Source organism: Taurulus bubalis (assembly GCF_910589615.1).
Source record: "Taurulus bubalis genome assembly, chromosome: 3".
Lineage (NCBI taxonomy): Eukaryota > Metazoa > Chordata > Actinopteri > Perciformes > Cottidae > Taurulus > Taurulus bubalis.
Genome location: NC_136591.1, coordinates 34015349 through 34037218, shown reverse-complemented (window position 1 = coordinate 34037218; position 21870 = coordinate 34015349). Strand labels below are relative to the sequence as shown.

Here is a 21870-nt window from a genome sequence, read left to right as displayed (position 1 = left end):
AACACATTTTTTTGTTTTTTAAATCAAGTGGTGACTGTGTACATCCAACCAGCTGCGCCTTTACGCGCGGACCTGCATTGTCATGTGGATGGTGCGCTGCAGCAGCGGCTTAGTCAGTCCCTGTCAGTTTAGTATGGAGGAGCCCGCGCTGTGCTGGGGAATGCTGCTGCCATGAAAGGGTCTCTCAACTCCATTTAAAAGAACATAAAGACAATAAAACGGTTTTTTTTTGTTAAGAATCCCGTAATAAGCTAGTTAGACGCACGCGGACCATTAAAGGTCAGCGCGACTTGTGTGTGTGTGCGTGTGTTTATTTTTTCGGGACAAAGTTTCCGATGAGAATGAATGCACGCTTCCGCCGTTTGGCTTTGCTGAGTCCACTCTCGTGGAATACAGAGGTGCAGCGTGTGCCCACACAGAAACAAACGCACACACAAAATACCTCCTATCTAAAAAATACAACAACCCATAACAAAAGACGGAATGAATTGTGTTTATTTCGGGATACCATTGTTCGATTGCCACGTGCGCGCGACGAGGTGCGCCCGAAATCATAAGGGAGTGGAGTGTGATGCTGGCATTTAATGCGGTGATACAGCATTTTGCAGGAGGGGGGGTTAGTGACATCCACGGCAGAGCAGCCTCTTTGTCTGTTTGTGCTGATGCAACGCGATGATGGTGGTGGTGATGATGATGGCACCGAGCTGAGGGGATCGCAGCATCACCCTCCGTCCGCGGCCGTTATGCGGCGCGCTTTCTGCTGTTATTACTCTAATCGCCAATCAACGGGGGCTGCACGAGTCCGCACGCTGAGTTGAGCAGGGACGGTGAAGAAGGTGTCGGCATTTAAAACAAAAATGTGTGGGGGTGGGGGCTGAAATGTCAACACGTTCGGCCGTTCAGTGGCACCGCATGCTTTCACAACACGTGCGCCGATAGAGCAGGCGGCACTCATGCGCAGTTTTTACGCAGCGGAGAGCCTTTTGTTCTGTACAGTAGCCCCGATGCCTTTCTTTTTTTTTCTTCCCATGCGTGGCAACCCCCCGTTTATTGTAAGGGAGGAGGAGGGGGGGCTCCAAAAAATGTGTAAATCCCTCAGTGACTCAGTCGGGCTTAAAATGCCACTTCATCGTATCTGCCGGCGCGTTGTTTGTCCTGCTTCTAGATTGCCATCTGAAATATGCGGATGTTTATTTCTCTGCATCGGGATTCACTTTGTTCTTTGTCCGACCACTTTGACCTTGGCAGAAGGTTCTTTACAGTGTATCATTGTTTTTTTAAAACGTGTGTATTACATGTATACAATGTGGCTTGTATATTATTATCAGTTTAATTGGCCAATGATTCGTGTCAGTGCATTTGTGCAATATTTTTTTGTCTGTAAATGGAGAAATTTGCATGTTTTTGTTTTGTGTTTTGCTGGAAAACCTCTGATTTGGACCGAATCTTTTTAAAAATCTTTTCTTTCGAGGCATTCCTCATCCAGAGAACGCTTCTCCATTGTTGTCCAATTATACCTCCCATTTATTTATCTTCTGGAAATACTTATTTTTATGATAGTTCAGCATTACTGCTTTAGTAGATGTGCACAATACAATACTATCACCACTCATAGGGCAAGGCGATTATTTAAATCAGTATCGAAATGTGAATACCAACATTTTCATGCCATTGTTTCATGCATTATAGGCAAAGCTACAATAATATATATATACTAATATATACTATTCATATGATTGATTCATTTAGGCAATATATTATATGATAATAGATCACATAGAATATATTATATGATTTCAATGAATGTCAGTAAACATTTATATACAAATTATTGCCCAGTTGTTGCGTCAATTTTTTTTTATTTCCCCTCGCCAAGTTCTGCCTCTACCATTAGTGTAAAAGTCGCCTTTAAAAGTTCCCATATGTCTTTTGTGGTTATTAATCTACGCTCAATCCACGAAGATGGCAAAAGCACAGATGCGGAAAATCAGAAGAAGAAAAAAACGCTGACCAATCAGAGCACACTGCTTTTTCAGAGGAATAGGGTCTTAAAGAGACAGGCGCAAAAACCCCGCGTTTTAAAGCATGTCAACATGTTCGAGTAGCAAAAAAGCAAAAAATGTCAATGCAATTATGAAGTAAAACAAACCGTACCTTATAAGTCATAAGCAAATGCTTTATAATATGTTGCGGTTATTGTTATAAAGTATTATGGAGTACTTGTAAGTATAAGTACACACTTTATGGAGATTATAATGCATTATCAGTATGTTTATTATTCATTAAATACATAGAAAGTGTCATAGAAAGTGAATATTTTCAAACTTTTTCAATTCAAATTAAAAATAAACTTTGCACAAAACATTTTGGAAGGTTATTGCAAAGCTTCATCTTCCTTCATTTCATCCTTCTGTCACACAACTGCAAAGTGAGTCAAAAATAAATGTGGCGAGACCCCGCCGAAGTCCTTTTTTTTTTAAGACAAGTCATCGTGTTGTTGTTATATAACAAGTTGAGCTCAGCTTGGGAACATGTCCCAGTCTGAGCGAGGCTGTTTTGGGGATCTCGACATAATGAGTCCCTCAGGGTTCCCAGCCGCAGCTGAAATCCCACACGGCAACAGGATCCCCTCCATGTGACCCCCCCCCCCCCCCCTTTCATGCTTTCCATTCTCAACTGTACCGTCCAGGACTACAGCTCCTCCAGCTTTCCGCTGAGCCCGTAGTAATCACGCTTTTATCTTTAATGTTCCTATCAAGCTAATTGAAATGGTGATGACGAAAAAAGAAGCCGCTTGTGTTCAAAAGTAACCGCGCACTTATGGGTTAATGATTCATGAAATTGCATTTGGAAGCCGGATGGGACAGAGTGATCTCTCCGCGGGGAGCGCAGCGGCCCCTCAAAATGCCCAAACTAGCAGCAATTTTTTCATTTTTTGTTGTTGATTCTTCTGAATCTCAGCAGGCGTACGGTTATGGAAAACCAAAAAAAGCGGGCTCTCTTTTAAAAGAAGTGAACAAAAAGCTGCAAATCCCCGTCGCGTTCCCCCCCACCAGCTCTGCATCATTAAAGGATCGTTTGCATCACTGAGGATATTTGAGTAACCCCCACTAGCTCAGCTCAAACATCCCAAGTCAGTGCCTTGGCCAGAAGAGAGAGAGGGAGAAAAAAAAACATGTTCCCATAGCTCTCCCACGTCAGCACAAAGGCATGTTTGACTGGGCTGCTGCCAGTGTGAGGCGTCGATGGAACAGCACTGCTGGGAGAAATCTAAGATCCTGCTGCACGTTACACCAAGGGCTATTGTTTCCTCCCTCTCTCTCTCTCTCTTTTGTGATCCCTTCTTCTCCTCCGTCACATCGCGGGCTCGTCTTCTTCTTCCCGTCGTCCGCGGCGACGTGCGACCCGGCACCGCGTGAATCAGACTGCATTATCCCGCCGAGACCTGGCTGTCGTCGTTCTGCGGGCCGCGATGTTTCGAGCGCCTGTTTGTGCGTTCGTCGCTCAGCGGAGACACTTGCCAAGAAGCTATCACCAATCTAAAACACCACAGGCTTCTTTTGTTTTGTGTTTTGTGGTTTTTCTTCTTCTTGTGTGTGTGTGTGTGTTGCCTGTAATAAATTAGCGAGACACGCAAGTCATCCCGCGTCGAGCCTATTTGGAGATGTCGCCCTCTGAACTCTTTGAGTCGATCCCCTTTGGTAGCCCGTCCCGAGGTCGTGTCCGTGAGATTGTGACAGTGTGCGAAACGCTCTGAGCGGAAATAGAATGATGCACATCTGGTCCTAATGGCTGTGAGAAATACACCATTGGAAAAAAGGGCGGAAAGAGGTTCAGTCGCCATTGAGGCCGTTTAGGAGAATTGGCCTTGTGTAAAGTGGCGTTCGGCGAACGCAGAGAAAACATTTAGCGCCATGTAATGACCAGTTTGGATTGGATTAGAGCAGCACTATTACTACTACTACTACTACTACTACTACTACTAGCAGTAGTAGTAGTAGTACTACTACTGTCAAGGGACTGGAGAGCATTGCAGAGGTCTGTTTAAAGCGAGCTTCTTGACGAAGGCTTGGTTTGCACCGAGGGCGATCCAATCACGGTTTAACTTGAGGGAATATAGTTGAGGGACTCATGTGGCCCTACTTACCTCGGTCATCGTCGTCTGCTGTCAGTTGGACAATTCAGTTGTGAAATTGCCATGATATTGCTGAAAAGAAAAAAGAAAACACAAAACTTTAGCATCCAGTGCTGTGGTTAAAACGCACACCACCATATTGTAACACAACATGTATGAAGCTTCCACAAGAACAAAACAAAGAAACTTAATTAGGAGAAATGTATTTAAAGTATTTAAAGTAAAATACGTTAAAAAAAAGTTTGCTCTTATTAAGACTTCAAAATGAAGAAATCAGCAGGAGTAAGAGCTAAATAAAGTAAAAGTAAATGTAGTAAGATAAGATACTGAGTTGCAGAACTATTAGATAATAAGATAAGAACATATAAATAGAGAAAATAATTAGAAGTATAAAAAACAAAAGTGAGAATAAAGAAATAGAAACTATACAACCTTGAAAACTTAAATATGCTCCACCAATTACACCAGAACTTAAAAGTTGCACAACAAGCTTACGTAAGGAGGTCAGAGTTCACACACACACAGACACACAGACACACTCACAGATTCTGTCTACCACTTAGTGGTGAAGTAATAGATTACCTCAGAGTTACTTAAAGTCCTCGCGAAAGACTAAAAAAGCAACGTTTTCTAGCTGTTAGGAAAAATAATAATTTGTGGTTTCTTCTACTCGTAGCCAAACGACGCTAACAAGCATGCACACCTGTAAACACCAAAGTATCAGACAGAAAACCGTTATTAGTTTTTTTCTAAATATAAAAGACATCTGCGTGTGAATGACGTTAGAGGGAAAAAAAAGAGTGTTTCGATACGTTTGCCCCCCCCCCCACACACACACTCCCACCCCCCGTCCTGCGCAGGCAGAACAATGCTGTTGTGTACTTCTTCCTCTGAAGTTTCAGCTCATATCCTTATGTGACACCCTTTCGTTCTGTCCGCTGACACTGGAGCAACGAAAATGTTGCCGGCGTTGCTGCAATCATCGGTGTGTGTGTGTGTGTGTGTGTGTTTGCAGGTGCCCAAGGAGGAATTGCAAATACACAAACTGCACTTTCTTTTTGTATATTTAAAAGTTGTTGTACTTTAGGTGTGCATACTCGCTCGCTCTGGCTTAAAAGTTACATTCTTAAGCTGACAAAGCGCTCGAAGTCTGTCGATGAAGACCATGTGATAGGGTTTCAAAAAGGTCCCGAACAAGTGGACCAGGAGTTCAGAGCGCCAAGAGCGATTGGCCAACGATTTAAAGTTGAATTGTGGTTTCTTTATTTCTTCTTTTTAATTATGGCTGAGTATCATTCCCATTTTAGATGTAATGTTTATTTTTATAAATATTTTCCTCTATGTCTCAATGACAAAATATATTTTCTTCAACATATCTGTATTACAAAATATGTACGTTATTAAAACAATTAATATCAGATTTTTCTGGAAGTATCAGTGTCGGCCTCTAAGTCCTGTATCCTCTGTGTTTTCTGATGAGACTCACTGAGTTACATCACAGACCCCCCCCCCTCCACCGTCTCGGAGTAGTGGAAGGTATTTCAAACAATCAGCGGATTCCTGGTGAGGTCATTGTTTTAGTGAAGGAGGGGGGGGATGACCCTCGTGGCAGGACATTGTTTTTCCGTCAGAATTCCTCCCTAGATGGATTTATTTGCACTGCTTTGCACATCACACAGACACCCTGCGGAAGAAGAAAAAAAACACTCCCCCATTGTGCCTGTGAGGCGCGGTAACACGGAGCTCTGACATCTGTGGCTGATGAAGCGCAGTATAAATAGAAAATAACAGGCTCGCTTTTCTAAAGGGCCGGAGTAAACAAATTGTCGAGGGGGAGAACTATTGATCACCCGATACTCGATGTGATCTCTTGTTTGCTTTGTGAGCTCACACACAAACAGACAGACACAGTCACAGACGACAATGAGGAACGCTCTTGGTTCGTGCGCATCATTATTGCTGCACGATTGCAAAGCTTGGCAATAACATAAGATCGTGAACTCTACGGTGCAACATCCATTTTTAAAGCGACAGTACACGCGGCGCCGCAACAAAACCTACTCCTTCACTGGAGCCTGGTGGTTCCTCTGCATGGCAGCGGAAACCGACAGATGCCTGCAAGTTTACTCAGCCGTCACTAATTAACGAGAACCCTGTAAATCGGCTAACGATTAGATTTTCTACCAATGTGTATCATTTCGATGTTAGAAACAAAAAAATTGATTGTATGGACTTTCTCTTGAAAAAGACCAACAAAGTCGTCTTTCTCTAAACTATTTCCCTTTTCAAATAAAGTTTCGTAAAATATTTCACTTCCGTCAAGTATGCAACGTAGGTTAACCTGCGTATGGAACAAACACATTTATTTGAACCCAACCAAACCTAACCAAATACTTCAGGTACCTAAACCTAACCAAGTACTTTAGTAATCTAAACCTAACCAAATACTGTAGTAATCTAAACCTAACCAAATACTGTAGTAATCTAAACCTAACCAAATACTGTAGTAATCTAAACCTAACCAAGTACTGTAGTAATCTAAACCTAACCCAATACTTTAGTAATCTAAACCTAACCAAATACTTTAGTAATCTAAACCTAACCAAATACTTTAGTAATCTAAACCTAACCAAGTACTGTAGTAATCTAAACCTAGTCAAATACTTTAGTAATCTAAACCTAGCCAATTACTTTAGTTATCTAAACCGAACCAAATACTGTAGTAATCTAAACCTAACCAAATACTTTAGTAATCTAAACCTAACCAAATACTTTAGTTATCTAAACCTAACCAAATACTTTAGTTATCTAAACCTAACCAAATATTTTAGTTATCTAAACCTAACCAAATACTTTAGTTATCTAAACCTAACCAAACTGTGACACAACATAACATAACTGTCTTGTTGTGAAGATTGATTGAAATTTCCCAGGAAAACGTTTAAGCACATTATAATATTGTTTGAAGCTCATCACCTTTGTTGCTTTGAATTAAGACCGCCAAGATAAAATAATAATAATAATAATTAAAACCCAGCAACATCTGGAAATTAAGTTTTCAACTTGCATTTAAATCCACTCGCAGTAAACCGACTCATATCTCCTTCACTGGCGTTGTCAAAGCAGTGGAGTGTAGAACAGCAAAGCGTGTGCAGTGTGTGGTTTGGTGAAAAAGTGCAGCTGTAGAGGAGTTTGTCTGAGGGGGAGAAGAGGGTTGGAGGGGGGCATCCTGTGAGACCAGCACAGGTGGTTGGAAGGGGGTAGTGGTGGGAGGGGTGCAGGGAGGTTGTGGGCGTGGACCTGCAATACTGTGCCCACTTCCTGTACCGAGCCCCCCGCGCTCTACTGTAAAACAGTAAGCTTACAACGAGATCAGCAGGATTTGCCGGCGGTGGCTTCCTGCCATTTCGCAGCATGCAGTCATAGGTGGAGATCCCGCCTGTGCAGTCTAGTGTCCCACTGAGCCTCGTACTGCTCCTAATGATGGCAATTTCTCTTTTCTTCTCCGAATGGCACAGGACAAGGGGCAAGAAAGGGGAACATTAATAGCAGTGAAATGAAATGAAATGAAAGCATTAAAAAGCGAGAGCATGACGTTTTCAGTCCGATGGGTTTTCCATTTGTTTCACACTCACAGATGGGGAATGGAAAACATGAAAGTCTAAGTGTTGGGTGGAAGCCACATACATGCGCCGTTCCTGTTTGGGCGGGGGGGTGGCGATGTGCATGCGGATACTTGACAGCCAGGTTAATGCTGATTTCATCCTGTAATTTCATGGGAATGGGCCTGTAAAAAACATAACGATAGCAAGTCCTCGCCGGGCGGGCTCACGTCAGGCATGCTTGATGGAGGAGCCAAACAATCGTTCGGACTTTCACCCAGCAGGCCGCTGTTCGTGTCCCGCGTCAAAACCAAAAGTCGACTTGTTTTACCTTGATTTTGTGACGCATCTGAACTCAAGCGAAGTGTCAAATCAGACTTAAAGTTGTTTAATTTCACTTCCCAATTTTAACTTTCACTTATACAAGGTGGTGGTTGCAGGTCGGCCGCGCCGAAGCATTTGAACGGTAATGAACGGTAGTGATCACATGACCACAGAGAGCGCCCATCAATCAGTGTGCAAATGCATGTCATGTAGATACGTGAAGACGGAAAGTATCATTCGGACCCTAACAAAAACATACACATACGCAAGCTGTTTGCATAATCCAATGTCATAAAAAAAAGTTTGTGGTACAGAATTAGCTCAGAATTGTATACTCATAACAGAGACTATCTAATTGAGTAATTGTATATGAAAAACCCCCAAAAATGATTTACTGGTTGTTAATTACGTACAAATGAAAAGATACACATCAGACATAGTAACTCAGAATTGTCAGTATCAGAGTTAAAGATTCTATATTAAATGAAGATGCTTATAAGTTCGGCGCACTAGCTGCCCCTCCAGCCTATCGTCATTCGCCAAATTCCACGCTTACGCCCTGACATCATTGACGTTTCTTTAGTCTACAAATTGCACAAACGAACCATTCTAGCTGAGGAAATGATTGCACTTAGTTATGAATAAATAACTTAAAGAGACAAACCCTCATCTCCTCTTGCGCTGTGTCAAAAAAACAATGTTTTTCTCCCGCCCCATCTGCCAGAGCGCGCTCGCTCGTTAGGAAGAGGTGTTAGAATGTAATCCAGAGTAACGAGGGGAAATTACCCCGGAGCGCAGCGTTTTATAGGGCGCGAGAAGACGGATGTTGACGTCTGATAGCCAGCAGGTACTGATTCTCACCTCAAGTAATAAAAGCTGGTTTTGATAGTGTGGCATTCAGAACAGGTAAGTTATGGCATTCCAAAAAAAAGCATGGGGTTAGTGTGAACCCTGGTGGGTTTGCAGGAGGGGGGTGAACCTAGATGACCCGCGTGGGCTCTTTAGTGAGGCAGCAGACTGTTGTTGTGTACCTGCAGCGGTCACATGCAGTCCATGCCGTGTCATCAAGGACAGACGGGGAAAAGGTCAACAAGTTGGAGTTGTGGACGGTCCGCTGTTGATAGTGAGTCACAAGATCTGTGTCAGCCAAGCGTGTCAAAACAAGCCGGGCCTCTGACTTTTAAACTCTTCACTCGCGTGTTTGATTTTAAAGGTGATTTTTTCAATATGAATATTTTTTTTCACCATTTTATTCCCATAAAAATAGATTTGAGTCTAAGGGGTTCGACTCCACACGATATCTTGGCTCAGTCTTGATTGGTACCCACTTATCACCCTCCGGTCTGTGTGTGTGTGTGTGTGTGTGTGTGTGTGTGTATATATGTGTGTGCGTGTGTGTGTGTGTGCGACTCTTCTCACTTGAAGGTGTGTGTCAGTTCCCATTTGCTCTCGATTTCGTAACTCTGACATGTGTCAACGGTTTTCTCGGCAAGTGCGAGACACATTGTTATCACCGCTTCATTATTGATGTATCAGTCAGAGCAGTTGGCGTTCAGGGCTCAACAATTCATGGAACATTAATGGCAATCGCAGTCTTAGCTCATTTAAAATCCGTGCTCTGCTGCGTTGCCATAAATAACCAACAGCCAAGCCACCAGGGGGCGATACAGATGTTTCGGCCTCACTTTGGAGGACTGTTGTGCCGTTGCGAACATTTTACTGGCAAAACAAAAATGCAATGAATGTAGCACAACGTGAGAATCAAAGCAGTGCTCTGTTTATTCCATTTAAATTTGCTACTAAGGTTGAATTTTGACTCTACTACGCACGCATTTTGGTGGATGAAGTATTTATATTTTAAAGGTACAGAGTATTTGGCGACATCTAGAGGTGGGGTTGTAGATCGCAACCAACTGAAACTTTTCGGTGACGGGCGCAAAAAAAAAAAAAGTGAAAGTGCAATTGGCCCTATCTTGAGACAGTGTTCGGTTTGTCCGTCCTGGGCTACTGTAGAAACATGGCGGCCAGCTGTGTGAAGAGAACCCTCTCCGTATGTAAATGTGAACGTCTCGGAAAAAAACGCAACAGATGACATACTTGTACAATATTATATTCCATTTCCACCAATAGATCCCCCGAAATGCCACACGCGGTCCCTTTTTTAAGACGACACGGAATGGTTAGCGAGTCCACATTTAAAGTTCAGTTCCATAAAAGACAGAGAAGAAGAAAGATGGAGAGAAAAAAAACAAAGGCGGACACTGGGAGAGTCAGTGAGAGCGGGGGTGGATCAGTAGCCATGACTGCATGAAAGGATGCAGGAGCCGGCCATTTAGATGGATTACAGTAGCGCAGCTTCCCTTTTCATCTCTCTCAGGGGGTCGTATCTGGAAGGGAGGAAGCAAATTGGTTCCCATCATGCTTCGCAAAGCGCTGCTCGGTCTCACTCCGATGGCTGTCTTGCAGAGTGTGACGTCGAGGCCAACGCTCACAGTCATCTCGCCCTCGTCCTCCTCCGAGGGCGACGAGGCACGGACAGGCTCATCCATCGCCCTCTGCGGCCGATTTTTCCCCAGATATCGCGATATCGGCATCGTTCAGGTCGAGCATGTGCTGTTTGTTTCCAGTGGAGATTTCACAACTGATTTGGAAATGAAAGTGAAGGGTTTCTTTTTAACCACAGTGTTGTTAGTCAGCTCTCACTATGCAGCCGAGACTCAACCTCATCATGTCAGACAGTCCATGGTTTTGACTGCTCTGTGATGGTGGCCCTGATGGGACTACGGCGGGCTCCTCCTTCAACACTAGTTCCACCTGTGTCATTGTTTCATGATCTACTGTTACGCCAAATGAATCCGATTGAATCCAAATTAATCCGATGACATTTCCTCAACAGCTGCAGTCGAGATTAGCGGTTGGAGGACAGCAATTGAGATTGTTGAAAATTATTATCCTTTTTTCAAAAATATTTTTAGCCAATTGATGAAGTCCACGAGATGTGGTTGAAAGCTCTGGAAAAGTGGACCATAAGTAGAACGATGGTCAAGAATGAGCACATGATTGTATTAATTAAAAATTAGATGAGGAGGTGCAGCCACAGATGTCATTTAGAATTCAAAAATCTTTTTTTCTCATATTATTACTAAATAATTCGAATTAGTTTATGAATCTTTTTTTTAAGATAATATTTTAATTTTAATTTAGAAAAAATAAATGAAAATTATAAATACATTTGTGTAATTGTGGTAATGTTTTAAAGTCAATGATTAATAATATATTAAATTCATACTTTACTTTAGTTTAACAAGAAAAATCTCTCTTTAGGTGTACTTAAGAGCTTTTTCCAGAGCTTCATTGGTGGATACATGCTAACTCTATCCACTGATGAAGACTGAGATGCAGTAAGATCAAGGATTCGGGCAAAAAAAAGAGTTTAAATCAGAAATCTGAGAATAAACTCACTGTAAGATAACTTTAAAGTAAACAAATAATTAAATAGATAAAGGTTTAAAGAATTTCCATTTAAAACTCAAATATTTATATATAAATTTCCAACAATATAAATGTCTTCAAACTGCTTATTTTGTACAACCAACATGAGGTATTGGTATTTGACAAAAACATCAAAGCTTTAAAGAAATATAATATTATTAAAATTATGTTTTTGGATGAACAAGTAACTGATTGTCATTACATTGTTTTAGGAGCGAACTTAACTTTGAGAAACAGTGAAGTGAAACCTTTAAAGCAAGAGGCTGGAAATAAAGTGGGTAGATGTTCGTCACTGTGAAGATTTTTGAAATCTTGGGGAAAAAAGGGGGGTGAAATATTTGTTTGAACTTGAAAAGTTTGCATGTAGTACATATAAGTTAATGGATTATGAATAGTGTAGCCCATATCAAGGGGGTTGCACTGCAAAACAAAAATGTAAAGTTAAATTAATAAAATAAATTTAATACAGAAAAATAAAACTGAACAAACAAAAACATCATGTCCCTTGTTTAGAAAGCAAATCGACATAAACGTTTTAAGAACAAAAACTCTAAGAACCAATATTATTCATTGTTGCCAAGTATATTGATTTTCCCTTTTTTCTTCATCTTCATTCTTCATTGTTGATTCTAGAAAAATCCTGAAACAAAAACTAAACTGAGGCAAAAGTATTGAGCTCGATCTTAACCGCTACACCCCCCCCCCCCCCCCCCTCCCCCCCAAACACCCCTACACACACACACATCCCCCCTCTGCACGCCCCGTGGACCTGTCAGTTATGTACCTACGTCTTTCTGACTCACAGTGATGTCGACGTTTCAGTGTGACCGTGCACCGCTCCTGGATAAATGATCACAGATCGCCATCGGAGGATGAAGGACAAGTCTGCAAGTACCGCTGTATGTACTCCACCTTCTGTTTATTACACGTCGAGACTTTATTTTCTGTTGGCAGGAAGGCCGTTTCTTTTATTTTTTCCTGTTGTGGTCTGACAGCGTGACGCCGATGCAAACGTTCTGTGACACGCGCACACACACGGAGCTTCAGACAGGTGCTATATAGTCTTTGTTTATTCAGTATGCCATTCGTGATTCAACAGCGACAGAAATTTATGTATTTACTTTGCTGGAATATAATACAATGCTTTCCTTTATGTTTTGAAGTAAAAAAAAAAATATTAATCACAATTCTTCCAATAAAACGGATAATTCTGAAGTTCTTGGCGACGAGCGAAAAGCACACCGTTCCAAACTCGTAAATTGTGCGCGTTTCCATTTATAGCTAACTGTTGCAAAGGAAATAAAGCTTCCTTCTCTGACTTCCTTTGCAGGTGCTAGAATAGCAGCTGTAGTCGACTTCAAATTAACTGTTAATTGACCCAACCCGCGCCTTTCGTCCTCTCCCGTGCTCGGGTAAATCTTTCAACGGGCCTCGCCGCCGCCGCCGCCAATAAAACTCGTAAAAATAAATGAAGGAAACCTACATTTTTAACCCTCTCATAATAGACCCCTGGCAAGATATCCCATTGAATATGTGCTTGTTAAAAGGGAAACTATAACTCTGACGTGACACGCTGCCCACAGATCTCTTTATGGCAGCTCTCGTGTGTGTATGAAGTCAGAACTCTTATCCCGGCTTTTCTTAAGTCTTCTCTCCAAACACAAAGAAGTTCTTTGTCCTGGAGCTGTTAGTCTCATAGCCAGAGTTTGTGGCTCAGCGCATATACCGTGGGGTTAAAGCCGCTGTAGTAAGAGCACAAGTTGTCAGAGTGCTTAGCGCAGACCACGTGGAGCGCTGGCATCTGTGGAGACCGGCTCACCGTGGAGACTTTTGCTTTCTGGCAGCAGCTGTGGCGTTCTGTTACAGGGCCGGTAAGACGTGGATCTTCCGCTGTGAAATGCAAGTTTTGGAATCATAATTCACTTTTACTCTTTTACTTTTAAATCTGTTATAAATCTCTATCAATTCCACATCCTTTGTGTTTGCTTTCGTCTTATTTAGTTACCATTGTAGTGTTCTTCAGATAACGTCATAGTCTGTATCAAAGAAGTGGACGTAGTCGTTGCGACGTCACCCATTGGTTTGTGGACTACGTTTTTGAGGCCTTGAGTTTGGCTTTTTGGCCGTCGCCATCTTGGTTTTTTGCTGTCACCATTTTGGCTTTTGAGAACCAGAAGGGACTCAAAAGGGTGGGGCTTAGTTCAACCGACTGCTGAAACAGACATTGTTGGCGCCCAAAATGTTACAGTCAACTTTCATCTCACTGTGAAAGGGTCAAAGTTCTAAGATGGACAACGCTGTGGCAGCAACCAATCAATCACAAGGTAGTCATGCCCTAAAGCATACTCTGCTTTATGGTCTACTTGACTCTAAATGGGACCATCATTTACTAAATGAACATCATGAAACTAGAGATTGAGACCATGAACTCATGTTCACAGTGTTTACTGAGGGAATAAATCAAGTGAGAAGTAGTAATTTTCTCTTAGACTACAATCTGACTTATTTTTGTAACCAGATGAGTCGCCCCCTGCTGGCCATTAGAAAGAATGCTAATTTAATTTAAGGCACTTCCCCATCGGCTTCCCTTATCAGACCAGGAGGTTGCTGCCTGGTTGGCTCGAACGTTTGGTGCCAGCTGATGATATTGGTACTGCAATTTGATTGGTGCAATATCTGTGCTGGTGCGGACTAAAAATGGTTTGTCCCCCATGACTTCTCACTCCATGACATACAGAGCGCAGAGGCCACTGGAGAATTCACTGGAATAAGTCCTTAGGTTGACCAACGAGACAAGCTGTTTAATATTTCTTCACTCTTCATGAATGACTTCCTGCTTCCTGTTTCTAAAACAATGTTGTGACGCATGTGCGTATACCAAAAGTATCTGAAGGGGAACCCCCGTCTCCAAATTGTATTTGAGACACAAATCCTCTTATTTTTGTTAAAGAAACTTTAAGAAATTCCACAGCCTTGAAATGGAAATAAATAATACATGCATCCACATTAATTTAAGTATATTTCCTAAGGCATTAACTTGAATTCTTGCAGGTCCCCTTTTTATTTAATCGCCAAGAAAACCTCCTTTTCAAGTCCTTTGTGCACCTGAGAAATCATTTGTGAAATGAAATACGGTACCAGTTGTGCTTGTTCGACATCTTGAAAAGAGTTGCGAGGCGCTCTGTGAACCGCCTGCCCTCTGATCCGGGTTTAGCGTTTCGGCGGCCTGTGCTTTTTTCACAAAGCGCACAACTCTCACATGGCCCATATCTGGAAGCTTTAAGTGCCGCCGCTTGTTGCCGGGGGTTTGTGCGAGGCCTCTCTGAGCTTGTCCGCCTGTCTGCTTCCCATGATGCACCTCCCCATCTCCAGCCCGGCGACGGCAGTGAAAGAGGCCATTGTTCCTGTCACTCCGAGGCATGTTGCATGCACTTCTGACACAAAGTGGGAGAAATGATTCCCTTTTATACCCCTCGGAATGTCTTTTGAACCAATCATTTCTGAATGAAGAAACGCTGCTCTTTTCTGTCCTCTGGCCGTCGAATGTGCTTGTGTGGCAGAGAAAGGGAAAGTATTGCATAGTAAGGAAAAAAATTACAACACCTTGTTTTATGCTAATTGTCTTCCTCATTCAGGCATATTTTATTTATTTTGACCTGGAACGAAAAAGACCACCTCTGGAGCCCGATTCAGACGTCTGATCCTCTGATTGAATGGATCGGCCCGATAACACTTTGCAAGAAAACAAGTGGCTTTCAGGAACCCTCCCTCCCTCTCAGCGCCCCTCTTTTCTCACCGGGCCCTTGATTGATGCGCAGCAAAGCGCGCTTGGAAAAGCTCGCGGCTCTTCTCGCGGATTTTTCCTGCATGACACAATGTTACGGCGCGCGCAGTGGCATCAAAACTAAAAGAAGAGTCCTCCCTCTGAAACAAAAAAAAAAAGGTGGTCTCCTCGGCCAAATCAACCATGCCTCACATACCATGAGGGCCTTTGAACCCGTTCTTTGCTTTGACGTGCGTGAGAATGTCGGATTCCCTCTGTTTTCAACTTCCAGGCCACATCAAATCCTAATAAAAGTGAAGCTTTATTTCTGAATCTTCAAATGCGCGAAGAAAAAAAAAGGCTAACCGTTGTTTTGTTTTTTTTTCGATCCAAAGTTTGTCGGAGTCTTACTCGACCTCTACTCGGGATTGTAAACCAATAACGCTACGCAGAAGTCACCAAACACTGCCCCGTCCGTCAGCGGCGAGTCTATTTTTAACCCTGCTGTATCACGTATCGCCTCTTGCAATTGTTTTCCTTTGTTTGCCGAGGAGGGATATAATCAGGACACTCTCGGGTAGCGTGGGAGGCGAGGTGAGGCCAATCCTCTCCTCCCGACAATTGATCTCCGTCTCCGCTCTGTGCATGTGTGTGTGTGTGTGTGTGTGTGTGTGTGCGTTGCGTTGCAAGGGAGGTGCAGGCCCACGCCCGCCACTGACCTGTTGCAAGGGGTTGAGAATGTGCTCTCCCCATTCATTAGGCTGGGCGGCCCGCGCTGCCACCGAGCGCTTTCACTACATCTGCGTTTGCGGTGTGTGATCGGATCCAGATGGCCGTCTGGAACACCCGTGCAGACCTCGTGCGAGCTTCCCATATGGCGAACGGCGAAGGAACATTTAAAGGAGCCTCGCGCCCGGGGTTCACGCTGTAAACAATCTCTGCCCCTGGGCATTTGGAGTATTGGCAGTATGAGCTGGCACATTTTTTTTTTTTACAACTTTCTGTCTGTTGGTAAGGTGAAAAGCCAGTCGTCATGGGGGCAGGGACAAGATGGACCGAATTGGGACAACACTTCTAGACAGTCTCCTCGTAGGCCTTCGTGGTGTTGCATTGGGGTTGTAGGCTACACCCCCCCCCCCCCCCCCAAAAAAAAGAGAGCGCTTTGAGAAATCAGGGTGGCGAAAGTGGGGTGACGCTTTTTGGATTTAGCTTTGCAACAGAGAAGCGGCGCATACATGCTGCTGGAATCCGTGGGACTGACTCATCACAGCAATGACAGTATCTCTGACTGAGAGAATTTCCATGAAAAATGCTCGGTCCCCAACTTCCAGTGTATTCCAGTACAGTAAAGCATTCAGCAAAGTTGTTCTGTTGTCAACAAAGACACGTCTAAGCATACAGGCATGAAACTTCCTCAAAAGGTGGTTTGGAACATGTGTGGTGCCACACACACACACACACACACACTGGTGGTGCTTGTCGGTAAATTACGATGTATGACATGCAGTGACCGAAGGCTCAAGTGGTTTAAAGGGTGACGAAAGAGCGACAAAAGTTGCTGAAAGATATACCACTCAAACGATAATTTGGTGAGTTTGTTGAGTTCTAGTCAGCGATGAGGAGCAGACTTAATCTCCTGGAGGGAGAAGCCCACAGACTCGTCTGCTGCTGTATTTGTTTGGGTTGGGTTATGACCATTCTATCCAGTCTGCTGCTGTTGCTCTGTTTTGCTCCATTTTTCTTTTCTTTTTCTTTTTTTCCTGCTGCTATGAATGTGGCGGGGGAATGTGCGTAGGGCGGGGTGACAGAGGTGGGGAGGGGCAGCAAGCACAGGAATTCCTCACTAACTTGGCTCATCTTGCATTTGCTCTCCTCCTTCGCTGCGCATGAAAAAAGAAAAAATTAAAAAAGGGGAATGTTTTGTTTACGCGCTCTCCCGAGGAGGCATCTCCGGGACCCGGGGACTCTGCACAATGTCGTGGGCCCGGTTTAGCGGGAGGAGCGCTGCTGAGTTCATTAATCCGCCTTTTCCGAGGGCCCCTTTTATTTGCTTTTATTTTTAGCCCAAATCCCTCAGGCCTGACAAGTGGGGGCAATTTGAGGCAAATCGAGGGCAGGGCTCCAGGCCACGCCCCTCCGCAAAGTCAATCTTCTCCTTCCCTCTTGGGGGGAAAAAGAAAAAAAACAAAGCCCGGGGTTTTGCCGAGTCATGTGAGATCATGTACACAGCAACACAGGAGGGGTGGGGCCCCCTAAGACGGAGGGGGGCCGCGAGGCAAATGGGGTGGGTGGGGTGGAGGCCGGGGCCAGCAATGGGAGCTAAAATCTGCTCACAGGGCGGCGGGACGGCACAACGCGCCGGTGCTGGCCTTGTATAAGGTAATGTCTAGAGAGCTTGCTGGAGTGGGACGTGTGCACAGATTTATTTTAATACACTGCCGCTCTCGCCGGTGGGGGGAGGGATGCAGAGCCTGCCAGCTCGTCCCAAGACCACTGTCACACTTCGGACCAGACGGGACTTTTTAGTAGACAAACCCACCACCACAGGCGAGTTTAAAAAACACAGAAAGGAGGCAAGTTTCGCTCCAAGTTTGACTTTTTAAATTTGCATGACCAGACCGGGTGGATTGCTTCATCCCCTGAATGCTGTTGACCTTTACCTACCACGACCAGCTCCTCTCACACATGCATGTTCTGAGTGAGTTGCCCTGCAGGGGAATACTGGATTTGGCATGTCAGGCTTGTTTTTAGCATCGCAGTGATACAGTATAAGTGGAGCCTTGAGGCAGTTACGGTACGCTGCTCACAGCTGAGTGTCTGATGTAGCTTCTCACCTGAACCCAAATGTCTCTGCCTGAATAATTAGACACTGTTGGGGCGGCAACTAATCCTTTATGAATCTCTTTTTTTTATTTTATTGATTCATTTACCAATTAATCTTGAAATATATTCATGATATGATAATTAGTGGATTATCAAAATTGGTTTCGTATAACAGTTGGTTGGGTGTGAAAGCTCATTCTTCCAGTTGAAGAAAAAAAAAAAAGGAACTAAAATAGTAATCATTTTAGTAATATAATAATAATTCTTCCGGCTGCCCCCATACACTGTTCATGAATATTTCTACGATAAAAGTAATTGCATCTAATTCCTATGTCTATACCCCACAAAATCAATTCATATGATAGTAGAAAGTTACAAAAAAGCTTAAAATTCCGCATAGGGAGGAGGTTGGGGTTGAGGGGTTGGGTCCAACAACACATGGCTGTCTTACTGACTTAAGTAACATCACTTATGGAGTCATTGTAACCCAATACACAATCTTTTCCAGAACCTAACCAAGAAGTATTCTTGCCTAACCAGCCTTCCCATATTTGTTCAGCATCGGGATAGAAAATGGTTCGGTGAGGGTGCCGGTGTAAATTTTATTTGTTCATTTTCTCATACACTTCTATACAATCAGACTTTGCACGGGAACGTTAGCATGCCAACATTAGTATTAATTATTATAGTAGTACAAATGTGTCTATTCACAGAGGCGCTAGCGTGGCCGTGGACTCTTGTTGTGCAACCAAAGACGGGGCGAGAAAGCATGCCTATCCGGCATCCATAATTTAATCTAAGCTAATTTTGGAGTCGAACTGGCACAGAATGCTACTATCAGGTTCAATGTTAACTCCATGGCTGGTAGCCAGTGCTGTGATGCCAAGTGAGTGCTGCTTGGTTGTAAAGTCCACTCCGAGAAGAGAAAATACATTTTTCTATTGCATTAAATTTCTTCTTTGACAGTGCAGTAACAGTTTTTTTTGTTGTTTTTTACATGATTTTTTCCATTGTGGAATTAAACTGTTTAGAGGACGATCAGCAGGTTAATGCTTTTTTATAGCCTATAAAAAGCGGCAACACTCTCACAGGACATAAATCAGCACAGTCTGGTTCCTGTGAGCACGTTGGAAGAAAACAAGGCTGTATACACTGCAGTGGCAACCCCTACTCAACCCACCTTGAGCGACAAAGGGTCGCAGAAGATGAGAGTTACTCACCAACACACAGGGCAACTTTAAAGAGCCCTGCACAAGTGTTATTTAGATTGCATCATAGCGGGTCTCACCACTCCCATTGGAGCTGTCAAAAGGCTAGCCTCCGTCTGAGCATGTGTAACTTTTGTCTCTCTGGGAACTATACGTTTCAATGCTGCTATTTGTGTTCAACAAACACCTGAACCACAGCTCTGATGTTTTGCATCTCATTGCTGTGCATTAGAGCTCCAGATGGTGCAATCCTACTAGGTATCCAACATGATCTCACCACTACCCGTCAAATTGGAAGAAGCACGTCACTATAATGACGCCAGGGCGAAGTCTTTTGCGTCGTATCTTGACGCAGAAGGGTCGCATGTCTTAGGAACTAAACTACTTGTTCAGGGTTAGAAAAAAGTCCATTTAACATCCGTTAACCATTTACCTTAGCGGCACCAAAGAATCACTCATCTTTTGGTTTCCACGCGGCAGTAAAAGTGTTTGTTTGGCCCATCCACCTCCCGCCCCTCCAACTCTTTGCCTTCTCTCTTTATAACATGTCGGTTACTCTGCGCATCTCATTGGACAGAAATGGGTTCATATTTGCATTTGTTGAACGGTGCCATGTGCGTTGGTATCAAGATGCCGAGGGCCGCTGCCCCACCATTGGTATTTGTATGTGTGAACAGCAGTTCCCCAAATAGCTCTGCAAGGAGCCATTACCTCAGCGAGCTCCTCGCACCGTCTATACACTTCTGTCACTTATTGATGCATTCCTTTAGACCAGCCCTGCCTTAGACTTCGACCCCATTCGTAACGTAGACATCCTGGAATACATTTGAACTCTAGAGCCAACTGAGATAACGCTGATGATATCGCTGACGTCATCAGGGGTCAGACTTGACAACGCTCCTCTCGAGGCAAAGGAAGTCATTGCACAACAGTTTTTCACTTGCTGAGTCGTACTAGCTCTAACACGCAAGATAGCGGTACCGGCCGCATCTTTGTGACTGTACAGTGATATGTTGTGCTATTACTGAGAGTCATTGGGGCCTTTTGACGTCTCATTCCAGAGCCGTGACTGGATTTATTGCTCTCTCTGTATTTCATGTTGTGTGGCATCTAGCCTTTGTTCCCTGTGACCAGGGGTCTATAAGTGGGATGTCACCCACCCAGCTGTGAGCACGGTCCACAGAGCCTTCAACCAAGGGAGGTATAGCGGGGTGGCGTGTTTGCCAGAGCCGTGTCTGTGGTCAGTGCGGAGCTTACCCGCGGTTCCCTCTTGCAGTGTGACATCATAGCCTCCAGCTATGTAGCTTTACTCAAAAGAATGGATTGTTTTCCTTCCTTTTGTCGTCTTTCTGTTGCACTACGTTGTGAAAAGTGTTAAATTGCAAAAATGTGTATTGACTAAAAACGTAATAAATAGCTCACAAGAGACGATAGAATCGAGGGCTGCTACAAATCCATAATGTAGATTTACCAATTATCTCACTCTGGCTGCAATGGAAATGACCCTCCCAAAGGGATGTGGCTCTCCAGACTTGTGGATTATGTTAAGGATGTTGTTTTCTTCCAAACTATTGATGCATGCAAATTCCCACTGTGTTGTCAAGACCGTAGGCTGAAAGGATGCCCCTGGCAAAAAAAAAAAAAAAAAAAAAAAGCTTTAGGAAGTTTGGGGCTGTAACCATGGGCCATGGGAACAGCAGAGATGGAAACGGAACACGGACAAAAGCGGATTTTCTTTTCTGTAAATCAGCGTTTACTTACCTTCTGACACAGAACGGGGGAATAAAAGGAGCCGGCTGAAAAATGTTCTGTAACGTGGTGGAAGTTGGGGTCATTGTTCTGCCGGTTCATTTCTGTACCGCAGCCCTGGATCCGAGGACCCATCTCCATGGAAACCATTATGTGGGGCAATTGGCAGCAGAGCACTTTAGAAATCTCCTTGGAATATATTAGTAGCTGCAAAGGCCCCACTCTCCTCACCTTCAACCTCTCGTCATTGTCTCGGAGCTAGTCTACTTAAGGCGCTGTTCTCAGGATTTCAGACCTCGCCTCAGGAATGCTCGACCTACAGCCCGTCTCTGCGCAGGGACGTCGAAACAACCCCGCCGACGTCGGCGGAGGCTTGAAATCTCAAGTACACGGACTGGAAACCAGCAAACCTGCCCGCCAGGTGAAGCTCCAATGCTTCCCAATGTCTTTTTTTTTCATACAGAAGAAATCAAATTAAAATCCAAAAATGATTAATTTCACAGACGCATACGGACGGTGTCAGTGCAGAATGTCAATTTAGACTTTGACCGAGGAAATTAAATGATTTGCACCGCAGAGCGAAAGAACCCCGCGTCTTTTTTTTTTTTTCCCTGACGTGGCACAAAACGCTAAATAAGATGAGGTCTTCATATCGAGCAGATGTGCTGAGACTCAAATTTCAGAGGGAAAGTGCTGCTGAATCAGAGTGCTCGACGAATTGTCAAGCTGTGCATGTGTGTGTCATTAACTGAGCCCTGCCTACTGAGCAGACCG

General features: G+C 43.8%; 1 protein-coding gene across 1 annotated transcript in view; it reads left to right on the top strand.

The window, feature by feature from the left end:
- Window positions 1–12401: 12401 nt before the first annotated feature.
- Window positions 12402–21870, top strand: part of bach2b (BTB and CNC homology 1, basic leucine zipper transcription factor 2b) — a gene marked incomplete at both ends in the record, with an annotated part of 67083 nt that continues 57614 nt past the window's right edge. The window contains one exon of the mRNA XM_079215911.1: window positions 12402–12440. Within this exon, the coding sequence (XP_079072037.1) occupies window positions 12402–12440 (39 nt within the window). The remainder of the gene's footprint in view (window positions 12441–21870) is intronic.